General features: G+C 35.8%; 1 protein-coding gene across 1 annotated transcript in view; it reads left to right on the top strand.

Moving 5' to 3' along the window:
* Ralyl (RALY RNA binding protein like) overlaps positions 1-13,176 on the top strand; it is a 381,351-nt gene that overhangs the window by 249,473 nt on the left and 118,702 nt on the right. Inside the window, exon 2 of the mRNA XM_052180983.1 lies at positions 8,187-8,262. Within this exon, the coding sequence (XP_052036943.1) occupies positions 8,187-8,262 (76 nt within the window). The remainder of the gene's footprint in view (positions 1-8,186; positions 8,263-13,176) is intronic.

Genomic DNA, 13,176 nt, shown 5'->3' with positions numbered 1-13,176 from the left:
TCCATGTTTTCTCTATCATGCTTTATGATTTGATCTCAAAGTTCTTCACGTCAGTCCAAACAAAGCCTTTTAAAGGTAATCCCTCTTGAATTGTTTACCTTTAAATTCCATTGGTTTATCTATTTACATACAAGTTATTCCTACTTAGTCCTTCAATTTGCCTCTTAATTTAAGTAAAAGGTCTATATTTTCAGTTCATTGCTTTGATTTTAGAAGTACTTAGCAGGACCATGTTTTTGCCAGTAACTCTAATTTTCTCTCTATTGTTCTTAAGTTTCTAATGTAGATTAAGTCTTGCACAAGATATTTATCTTCTCTAGGCATCTCACTGAACACAATTTTTCAAGTCATATGATATACATATGTGTCATGTGTCTTAGTCAAGGTTTCTATTTCTGTGCAAGCATTATGATCAAAAAGCAAGTTGGGGAGGAAAGGGTTTATTCAGCTTACACTTCCACACCTCTGTTCAGGCAGGCATAGTACAAGAGAAGCTGATAGTACGAAATCTTAATCCAAATGCAGACAGAAGACTGGCTTCCAGGCAGTCAGGAAGAGGAACTTAAACTGATACATTTCCTCCAACAAGGCCACACCTACTCCCACAGGCTACACCTCCAAACAGTGACATTCCCTAGACCAATCATATTTCAACTACTACATTTATTTATTATATCTTCTTCTATAAAGTGGAGCTAATAGTTTTTGGTTATGCTAAGTTTATTTTTAGTGTTTTGACTCATTTTTCTTGTGATGAAAAGACATTCATATATTGACATAAATTCTTTGTCAAGGACTTATTTTTTGTTATCTTTATGTGGCTTTCCATGCAAAGAAATGATAACTTAATGTAATAAAATTTGTAAATGTTATATCTTAAGGCCAATGATTATTTTTGTTTGGTTTAAGATCAGCATTCCATATTCTGAACTAATAAATACATTCTTATTTGTGAACCACTAGATTTTACATATTTTACCTTACATATTTTAAAAATAGTTTTATAATAGTGGAAAGTAGGGATTTTATTTGATAATTAGTCTTTTGAGTTGGAAATTATTATAACACTATTCACTAGAAAATCTATTACAGAGAAACAATATAGTAAATGCTAGAGAATAGTATAGGATACCTTGAATGTGAAGACAATCTGAGCTACAGAAAACTTTTTGTAAAGCTGAATTTTCTAATTTCTTAAACTTTTAACATTTCTTTTAACCTCACAATTGGCACCTGTATGCATAGACTAGCATGTCTTCAGAAATCATGAATATCTCAGATTCATGATCTGGTTTCCAGTTCATGAAGCCAGGATGTGTCTGCCATGGTGATACATTCATTAAATGTCATGTTATAATTTCATGTCTTCACAATAAATGTTATCAGCATTATGATAATATAATGCTAGAAATTAATAACTTCTTTTAGGAACAAAGCTGTGTCTCATATGAATATTTATCATTTCTGAGAAGTCTCTAAATATCTAATACTCAGATGGTTTTATATTATCTTTGTTTTCATGCATCTGATTCTTCTTTCATTTTTCAACACTTTTTCAAAAATAGTCATATTTTTTAGATATATTATTTATTTGCATTTCAATTGTATTTGCATTTCCTGCTTTCCCCTATGAAAACACCCTATCTCCTCCCCCCTCCCAATGCTTCCCAACTCACCCACTCCCAATTCCCTGACTTGGCATTCCCCTACACTGGGACATCAAGCCTTCATAGGACCAAGGACATCTCCTCCCTTTGATGTCCAACAAGGCCATCCTCTGCTGCATATACAGCTGGAGCTATAGTTCCCTCCATTTGTACTCTTTGATTAGTGATTTAGTCCTTGGGAGCTCTAGGGGTACTGATTAGTTCATATTGTTGTTACTAATATGGTGCTGCAAAACCCTTCAGCTCCTTGGACCCTTTCTTTAGCTCCTCCATTGGGGACCCTATGCTAAGTCCAGTGTGAGCATTCACTTCTGTATCTGTCAGCTACTATCAGAGCCTCTGAGGAGACAGTGATATCAGGCTCCTGTCAGCAAGAACTTGTTGAAAATCACAATAGTGTCTGAGTTTGGTGACTGTATATAGGATGGATTCCCAGGTGGGGCAGTCTCTGGATGGCCCGTCCTTCTGTCTCTGCTCCACATTTTGTCTCTGAATTTTCTGCCATGGGTATTTTGTTTCCCCTTCTACGAAGGACTGAAGCATCCACACTTTGGTTTTCCTTCTTCTTGAGTTTCATGTGGTCTGTGAATTGTATCTTAGGTATTCTGAGCTTCTGGGATAATATTCACTTATCAGTAAATACATACCATGTGTGTTCTTTTGTGATTGGGTTACCTTATTCAGGATGATATTTTCTAGTTCCATCCGTTTGTCTAAGAATTTCAATAAGTCAATGTTTTTAATAGCTAAGTAGTATACCAATGTGTAAATGTACCTCATTTTCTGTATCCATTCCTCTGTTAAGGAACATCTGGGTTCTTTTGAGCTTCTGTCTATTAAAAATAAGGCTGCTATGAACATAGTGGAACCTGTATCCTAATTACATGTTGGAGCATCTTCTGGGTAAATGCCCAGCTGGGTCCTCAGATAGTAGCATGTCTAATTTTCTGAGGAACCACCAGACTGATTTACAAAGTGGTTGTACCAGCTTGTAATCCCAACAACAATCAAGAATTGAGTGTTCCTCTTTCTTCACATCCTCACCAGCATATGCTGTTAACTGGGTGTTTGATCTTAGTCATTCCGACTGGTGTGATGTAGAATCTCAGTGTTGCTTTCATTTGCATTTCACTGATGATTAAGAATGCCAAGGGTCATATTTTCTTTAGGTGCTTCTCAGCCATCCAGTATTCCTCAGGTGAGAATTCTTTGTTTAGTTCTGTGCCCAATTTTAATAGGGTTATTTGGTTCTCTGGAGTCTAACTTCCTAATTTCTTTGTATATATTGGATAATAACCCTGTATCAGATGTAGGGTTGGTAACGATCTTTACCTGGATTTTTTTGTTATTTCAGATGAATTTTCAAATTGCCATTTTGTCCTATTGACAGTGCTTTGCCATACAGAAGATTTGCAATTTTATGATGTCCCATTTGTCAGTTCTTGATCTTAGAGAATAAGCTATTAGTGTTCTGTTCAGGAAAATTCCCCATGTGACCATGTGCTTGAGGCTCATCCACACTTCTTCTTCTATAAGTTTCAGTGTATCTGGTTTTATGTGGAGGTCCTTGGTCCACATGGACTTGAGCTTTGTACAAGGAGATAAGAATGGATTTATTCTTCTACATATTGATCAACAGTTGACCAACACCATTTGTTGAAAATGCTGTCTTTTTTTCCACGTAGAGTTTGAGGTCAAGGATGGTGACTTTCCCCCAAAGTTCTTTTATTATTGAGAATACTTTTTGCTATCTTGGATTGTTTGTTATTTCCAATGAAGAGAAAGAGCAAATTGCTCTTTTTAACTTTATTAAGAATTGAGTTGGAATTATGATGGCCATTGAAATTGAAACTGTAAATTTCTTTTGGCAAGATGGCCATTTTTCCTTTAATAATCCTGCCAATCCAGGAACATAGGAGAACTTCCAATCTTCTGAGATCTTCAATTTCTTTCTTAAGATACTTCAAGATACTTGAAGTTCTTGTTGTATAGATCTTTAACTTGCTTAGTTAGCATCATACCAAGGAATTTTACATTATTTGTGACTATTATGAATGCTGATGTTTCCCTAATTTTTTTCTCAAACTCGTTAAACTTTGAGTAGAGGAAGGCCAGTGATTTCTTTGGGTTAATTTTATATCCAGCCACTTTGCTGAAGTTGTTTTTCAAGTTTAGGAGTTTTTGGTGGAATTTTGGGGTTTCATTTAAGTGCACTATCATATCATCAGCAAGTAGTGATATTTTGACTTCTTCCATTTCAATTCTTATCTCTTTGACATTCTGTGGTTGTCTAATTGCTCTAATTAGAACTTCTAGTACAATATTGATTAGATAGGGAGAAAATGGACAGCCTTGTCTAGTACCTGATTTTAGTGGGATTTTTTTTTTAAATTTCTCTCCATTTAGTTTGATGTTGGTTACTGGTCTGATGTATATTGCTTTTATTATGTTTAGGTATGGGCTTTGAATTCCTGATCTTTCCAAGACGTTTATCATGATGTGGTGTTGGATTTTGTCAAATACTTTCTTAGTATCTAGTGAAATGATCATGTGGTTTCTTTCTTTGAATTTGTTTATAAAGTGGATTATGTTGATGGATTTCCATATACTGAATCATTCCTGCATCCCTAGGATGAAGCTTTCTTGATCATGATGGATGATCATTTTGTTGTGTTCTTGGATTAGGTTTTTGAGAATTTTATTGAGTAGTTTTGCATTGATATTCATAAGGGAAATTGGTCTGAAGTTCTCTTTCTTTGTTGGGTCTTTGTGTGGTTTAGGTTTCAGAGTTATTGTAGCTTCATTGAATAAATTGGGTAGTGTTTCTTCTGTTTCTAATCTGTGGAATAGTTTGAAGAATTTTAGTATTAGGTCTTCTTTGAAGGTCTGATAGAACTCTACATTAAACCCATCTGGTTCTGGGTTTTTTTTTTGGTTGAGAGAGTATTAATGACTGCTTCTATTTCTTTAGGAGATATGGGACTGTTTGATGGTTTACATGATCCTGATTTAATTTTGGTACTTGGTATCTCTCTAAAAATGTGTCCATTTCATCCATATTTTTCCAGTTTTGTTGAGTACAGACTTTTGTAGTAGGATCTGATGAGTTTTTGAATTTACTTGGTTTCTATTGTTATGTCTTCATTTACATTTCTGATTCTGATTATTTGGATGCTTTTTCTGTACCCTCTGGTTAGTCTGGCTAAGGGTTTATCTATATTGTTGATTTTTCTCATAGAACCAGCTCCTGGTTTTGTTCAGTCTTTGTATATTTCTCTTTCTTTCTACTTGGTTGATTTCAGCCATGAGTTTGATTATTTCCTGCCATATACTCTCTTGGGTGTATTTGCTTCTTTTTGTTCTCGAGCTTTCAGATGGGCTATCAAGCTGATAGTGTATGCTCTCTCCAGTTTCTTTTTGGAGGCACTCAGATTTATGAGTTCTCCTCTCAGCATTGCTTTCATTGTGTCCAATATGTTTGGGTCTATTGTGGCTTTATTTTCATTGAATCCTAACAAAGTATTTAATTTTATTCTTTATTTCTTCCTTGATCGGGTTATCATTGAGTACAGTGTTGTTCAGCTTCTTTGTGTATATGGGTTTCTGTTGTTATTGTTGTTATAGAAGAGCAGCTTTAGTCCATGGTGATCTGATAGGATACTCAGGGTTATTTCAGTCTTCTTGTATCTGCTGAGGCCTGTTTTGTGACCCATTATATGCTCAGTTTTGGAGAAGGTACCATGAGGTGCTGAGAAGAAGGCATATTCTTTTGTTTTAGGATAAAATTTTCTATAGATATCTGTTAAATCCACTTGGTTCATAACTTCTGTTAGTTTCACGGTGTCTCTGTTTAGTTTCTGTTTCTGTGATCTGTCCATTGATGATAGTTGGGTATTCAAGTCTCTCACTATTATTGAATGAGGTGCAACATGTGCTTTGAGCTTTAGTAAAGTTTCTTTTATAAATGAGGATGCCCTTGCATTTAGAGCATAGATGTTCAGAATTGAGAATTCTTCTTTATAGAGTTTTCTTTTGATGCATATAAAGTGTCTTTCCTTATCTTTTTTGATAACTTTAGGTTGAAAGTCTTCTTTATTTGATATTAGAATGGCTACTCCAGCTTGATTCTTGGAACCATTTCCTTGGAAAACTATTTTCTGTCCTTTTACTTTGAGGTAGTGTGTGTCTTTGTCACTGAGGTGGGTTTCCTGGATGTCACATATCCATTCTAATAATCTATATGTTTTCATTGAAGAATTGTATAAACAGAAACAGAAACTAAACTGAGACACAGTGAAGCTAATAGTAGTTAGGAAACAAATGGATTTAACAGATATTGTATTAAGAGATATTAAATAAAAGTGATTCCTGCTTCCTGTTATTTTTGTTGTTAGAGGTGGAATTATGTTTTTGTGGCTATCTTCTTTTTGGTGTGTTAAAAAGTTATTGTGCGAATTTGTTTTGGTCATGAAATATCTTGGTTTCTCCATCTATGATAATGGAGGGTTTTCCTGTGTATAGTAACCTGAGCTGACATTTGTTTTCTCTTAGGTTCTGTATGACATCTGCCCAGGATCTTCTTGCTTTCATGATCTTTAGTGAGAAGTCTGGTGTAATTCTGATAGGTCTGCCTTTATATGTTACTTGACCTTTTTCCCTTACTGCTTTTAATATTCTTTCTTTGTTTTATGTATTTGGTGTTTTGAGGAAATTCTTTTCTGGTCCAACCTATATGCAGTTCTGTAGGCTTCTTGAATGTTCACAGGCATCTCTTTCTTTAGGATTGGGATGTTTGCTTCTATAAATTTGTTGAAGATATTTATTGGCCCTTAAAGTTGGGAATCTTCACTCTCTTCTATACCTATTATCCTTACATTTGATCTTCTCATTGTGTCCTGAATTTCCTGGATGTTTTAAGTTAGAAGTTTTTTGAATTTTGAATTTTCTTTGACTGTTATGTCAATGTTTTCTCTGGTATCTTCTGCGCCTCTCTTCTGCATCTTATATTCTGTTGGTTATGCTTGCATCTATGAATTCTTATCTCTTTCCTAGGTTTTTTTCCTAGGTTTTCTATCTCCACAGTTGTCTCCCCTTTTGATTTCTTTATTTTTTTTACTTCCATTCTTAGATCCTGGATGGTTTTGTACAATTCTTTCTCTTATTTTGTTGTGTTTTCCTGTATTTCTTTAAGGGAGTTTTGTGTGTCCTCCTTAAGTCCTTCTACCTCTTTACTTGTGTTTTCCTGTATTTCTTTAAGGGACTTAGTTATTTATGTCCTCAAAGTCCTTTATCAGTGTCATGAGATGTGATTTTAAATCCATGTCTTGCCTTTCCAGTGTGTTGGGGTATACAGGACTTGCTGTGGTGGGAGAACTGGGTTCTGATGAGACCAAGCAGCCTTGGTTTCTGTTGATAAGCTTCTTGTGCTTGCCTTTTGCCATCTGTTTATCTCTTTTTTGTTGGTCTTACTGTCTCTGGCTGGCTGAATCTTGTACCTTTTATGGGCCTTGAAGCTTGTGTCAGCACTCCTGTTAAGACTGGTTCTCTTCTGGGTAAGATTTGGGTACACAGGGCTGTGGAATAGACTTAGCTCCCATGTGCAGTTGGAATCCAGAAGGATCCTGTTCCAGATGCTTCACTGTTCCTGTGCCCTGTGAGCTCCTGGCTGGTCCTGTTTTGGACAGTTATTGGAGAGAAAACAGCAATCTCATTTCTGAGCCTGGGAGTGAGAACACTCTTGGGAGACCAGCTCGTTTCTGGCAGGATCTGTGTACAGAGGGCAATAGTCATATTCTTATATGATATATATGTGATTCACTTCTGTCTACAGTTTCCTAGTAGGGTGTAAATTCATAAGCAAGAGAACTTAACCATTTTTACATATGAAGATTCTCACAAGGTATCTCATGTAAATGATTTTCTGTACATTTTGGAGTGAAAAGCATACAAAATTTGTTTAAGGATTGAAGACAATTCTTAACTGCCACACAAACCTGAGTTTGAGTCCTTAAAGCCTACATAAAAAGACTATGGAGGTAGGCATAATATGAATGTGGAAGTAGAGACATAGTTCATTAAGATTGTGTCCAATAAAATACACTTATAGGCAACAAGACTAGCCAGAGAGCCTTGCCAAACTGATGAGCTTCATGTTCAGTATTAGACCCTCATATATATAAAGGTGTGACCTGAAAATATAAAGGTGTGACCAAGGGAAAACACCAGATGTAGACCGAGAGTTTCCACATATGTGCACAAATGTATTCTTGTACATGTGCTTGCCTGCAGATTAACATGTACAAGCACCACATACAAAACATCACTAGACACATAATGTCAATTAATTGATAAATAAAATTGTAAAAAGTTGCATAAGTAAATAAAAATTTGAGATACAATGCTTCCAAATTGTTTATCTCTTTTTTATTGCTAATTTTTTAATTTATTCTATATATTTTTATTTACATTTCAAATGATTTATCAATACTCACTTTAAACAATGCTATTTTATATTTTCAGATATCAACATGGCAGGAGAACCCAAACCATACAGACCAAAGCCTGGAAGTAAGAGGCCACTGTCTGCACTTTACAGGTAAGAAACACCATCCCATTACACATATAACATTTTTGCTACTATATGAAACAATGTTATACATGCAATTAACTAATTAAAAACAACAAATCTTTATTCTTAAATTCTGGTAGTCAAACACACAAACACACACACAAATTTGAAGGCATAACAGATGCTTAATATTCATATAAACACACACACACACACACACATACACACACACACACACACACACACACACACACACCTGCCAATCATTTTCTCTTTCTGAAACAAAAATATTTGAGAGAAACAATGTAAAAGAGGGCATACTTTACTTCATCCCATGCTTTGGAAGTTTTAGTACACAATTGGCTGTGTTGTTCCTGGGATAATTATGAGAACAAGCTGCCTACTTTGTGACATACAGGAAACAGGTGACAACAAAGGCATTGACGTTCAGCTTCAGAAGCACATCTCCAGTGACTTATTTCCTCTAATCAGACAAGCATGATACTGGTCCACTCTGCATGAACTCAGTAGATCTATAGTATCCACATTCTCATGACCCAACCCCATCTCAAAAGTACCACCAGCTAAGAACAAAGGCTTAAACACATGAGCTTTTGAAAGAGTAATTCATTATGTAACTGCAGCAATAATCATTCCATCAGGTTGGACACATTGTTCAATGGTTAAGGATGTTTGCTATTCTTCCAGAAGACATGAGTCCTTTTGCCAGTACCATGAATGATCTTCACTGCTGACCATTGCCCACATGCCATGTATTGTAGTTTCGCCATGCTACTTGTTGTCTTTTTGTTACAGTCGTCTATGATAAATCAAGAACTTGAGGTTACATTTCTTAATAATCTTTATCAGGTGGAGTATCATAATACCAGTAATCAATCCACCCCATAACAGCAGATATCATATAACAGCTTTACATATGCTTACTATAAATTAATTCAGTCTATTTTGTTATACTACCTATGATCTTCTTGGACATATGATCTGAGAATGACAAATATAGTTCTGTCTTGAGACAATCCAATTCCTTTAGGGTCTGTCTTAGTTAGGGATTTTATTGCTAGAAAGAGACAATCTGACCACAGTAACTCTTATTAAGAAAAATATTTAATTGGGACTGGCTCACAGGTTCTGAGGTTTAGTTCATTGTTATCATGTGAGAAGCATGACACACAGATGGACATAGTGCTAGAAAAGAGATATGAGTTCTACATGTGGATCAGTAGCCATTTAGAAGGCAGAGAAACACTTGTACTGGCTGGACATTTAAAACTTTAAAGCTCTCCCCCAGTGGGACACTTCCTCTAGCAAGATCACACCTATACGAACAAGGGCACACCTCCTAATCCATTCAAATATTACCACACCCTATAAGTATCTGGGAGCCAATTTCATTCAAACCACCACAGTGTCCTAATGTTGATAGTAATAATTTTTCCTTCTATTTTTATCTTGTTTCTATATCAGTTCATCAGTGGCTACATCTATTTTCAAAGTAGATCCAATTTAGACCTTGATTGCTCTGTATGCATGCTTATTAACAAGTGCAAAATGTGGTTGATCTAGGAAAGAAGACAGAAGTAACTTCATAGAACATTCAAGGTTTATTGTTTGTTTGTTTGGGTGGCTGGTTGTTGTTTTTGTTCTTTAACAACCACTTTTGGAAAACAAAATAAAGAGAAAAACCATGGTGCAGTTAAGCCATATGTCCCATTTCATGTGTTTTTACACTTTTCTTTTTTAACTTTAAGTGCTGACTTTGCATCTGTCTCTGTAAAATTCACTTTAGTTAGATTTAGAAAGTGGTTCCAGGCTATTGAGATCTCTATCATCCAATTTATTGGTACTCTCCCAGATACGTTTCATCATTCAATGAGTACCCACAGCAAAAGAGCTAAAGTATCGTTGAGCAAGCCTTCCTCTTTCACTGATGTCATTTGGTTAACAGAGACTTAAGAATATGATCAGATGGATTGTATCTGATAAAGGATAGTAAAAAGGATTCTCATGAGAGGGGCCATGCTGATCTCTTGCCTTTATTCTCTAAGCAAATAGTAGACATCCAGTTGTCTTTCTCAAACTAAAAGATAAAGATTATAAACAGATCACTTGGAAGGTCCTATTTATACCGAAGACACTAAGTCTATCCTGTATGTTACCATAAAAGATTTTCAAGCTATTATGGAAAACATAAAATTTATTTATATTCTTTCGAATGCCTCAATGTAATCAATATGAAAATATGTATATAAGGTATTCAGCCTAATTAAAATATTTTATACAAAACTGGTAGCAACAAGAATAAATTCTTTTAATTGACCATAAAGCACTTTTCAGTGACAGAAATGCACAGGGATAAAATTATTATACAAACCAATGGTGCTATTTTGCTCCTTGTTTGAGGCAAAGCTAAACACCGCCAAACTATTTTATGGTTAGTTTCATTTTAAATGTATGCAAATATAGTTGACGCTAATACAGAATCTTCAAAGTCACGTATTCAATTATTAACAAAGCGAGCTGTCAAGGCTTCTCGTCTTACTTCTCCCATCAGGGTTACTCGTATTTATAAAGCTGTTAGTTTTCATATTTTCTCTGTTCTGGGAGTTTTTGATTTTCTTATGGAGTTGAGAGCTCATGACAATACACTAATGTCTTTCTGGAATTTTTATACTACCAAATTAAATTGACATAAATGCAAAAGAATTGGAAACAAATTTTATTTAAATAAGCTGTACTGTATATAAATTACATCAGTGGGGAAATATTCATTTGTCCTATTTTTATCTGTTAAAGAAAATTAAAGTTGAGGTACATGCAAATTAACAGATAGTAACAAAGAAAACAGAGAGGAGTGACTGTGCAGCTGAGAAAGATCCCCGTTTTTTTAAACATATTTTTATTCTTACATAAATTTAATCTTACTTTATTTTTATGGGGAAAATGTTTCTGCAGTCATTATTCATCTATTTTCCTCACAAATCCAGCAGGCTGAGATTGTATGTCTTGCTGAATAAATAAGAAATCTAGCTTTTGAAAAGAATAGTAGATTTCTTTTCAATGCAAGGTACCAAGATTAGTAACTGAATTCGGCTCTTCAACTTCTATGTCTGGTGACCTTTTCATTAGAACACAGCTTTTACCATTCATTTGCCTGCTAGAACCTAAATGAAAATAAATTACACAAATGAGGGCTCGTTGAGTCATCAACACCAATAATCAATCATGTCTCTGCCTGTGGATACCATAATAGGAGGTGAAAGAAAAAAGACTGCATACCAGATGTATTATAAGAGCAGTAAAGATGGCATCTACTTGTGCAATGGTAATATCTAAGCTTCAAGTTATCTAACACATGGTTTCCATCTTTCCTTCCTACATTTCTTTTTTCTTCCACACTAATATTGCACTCAAGGACCTTCACATGTTGTACCATTTAGACATATTACTTTCACTGTTTTTTATTTTATTTTGAGACAGCTGTAAATTGTTGTCTAAGCTGGTCTTGAACTCATATCACAACACATTTCAGGCACTAAATTTATGATTCTCCTGCCTCAGTCTTCCAACTAGCTGGAATAACACATTAGTATAAGTCCAAGCTATAATTTTCTTGATCATAAAAGATTCTGTAGCTGATGTGAAATTACTTGCTCCATACAGATTTGATGTCTGCTTGGAAATGACTCAATCTGTACTTCCTTGTGTTGGAAGGTTTGAATCTATTTCTTTACACTCCATGAAATTGCATACCTCCTCTTGTCCGTCCATCGGCTAATACACTCACTTTAATACAGCCACAGAACACTTATTTACCTTACTTACTGGGGTCAAAGGACTGCTGGTACAGAAATGTAAAACTACAAAGGAAAAAGAGAGTGGAACAGGGAGAAAATATGTTATCTGTATAGTTTAAGGAAGTTTCTCATTTACTATAATAGGCTTCAAACTATGGTGTTACCGTAAAGATGCTCCATCAGTTCAATGGTTGTCTGAGAGTGTCCTCTTCTGTATTTGTCATGCACTAGCACAGGGTCCCCAATGGAGGATCTAGAGAAAAGACCCAAGGAGCTGAAGGGGTTTGCAGCACCATAGGAGGAACAACAATGTGAACTACCCAATACCCTCAGAGCTCCCAAGACTAAACCACCAACCAAAGAGTACACATGAAGGGACCCGTGGCTCTAGATGCATATGTAACAGAGGACGGCCTTGTTGGATATCAAAGGGAGGAGAAGCCCTTGGTCCTGAGAAAGCTAGATGCCCAAGTATAGGGGAATGCCAGGACAGGGAAGTGGGAGTGGGTAGATTGGTAAGCAAGGAGAGGGGGGATTTTTGGGGATGGGGGGGACCAGGAAATGGGACAACATTTGAAATGTAAATAAAAAATATATCTAACAAAAGAAATAAAAAGATCAAGACAATAAAAAAAAAAAGCTGCTCCCTCAGGGTCTGTGCCTGCTCCATGGTAGGACCGTCTTCACTACCTCCACTTCAGCTTTGTCACTGTCATTGGCCACACTCTGCTTTCCTCACCGAATACCTACACAGGGACGCTTTACATCTTATTTCAGAGGACCTCTCAATTTAGTCACATGGTTTTCATTAGAACATACTGCATGTTTAATTTTCATGGTATGCACAGTAGATAGAAAAATAAATTATGAGAATTAAAGTAATCTGAGTGAACTGTGCACCAGTTAGATGCAGAAATAGCTGAAGACAACCCAGGTGCCTGCATGTGCTTCAGGAAGAAGACAAATGAGAGCATTCCATCTCATTTCTGAGTAGAAGGAAATAGGGTCTCTAGAAGTTATAGGGAGACGGGGCTGCTTGAGCTGGCTTCTAGACATGGAAGGACTTCATACAAAGTAAGGGCATACTGGGCTGAGAAGATACGCAAGGGCTGAAGCACAGAGGAGA

The sequence above is a fragment of the Apodemus sylvaticus genome, chromosome 4 (assembly GCF_947179515.1).
Source record: "Apodemus sylvaticus chromosome 4, mApoSyl1.1, whole genome shotgun sequence".
Lineage (NCBI taxonomy): Eukaryota > Metazoa > Chordata > Mammalia > Rodentia > Muridae > Apodemus > Apodemus sylvaticus.
The sequence above is the reverse complement of the archived record's forward strand: the minus strand, read 5'-3'. Positions and strand labels throughout refer to the sequence as shown.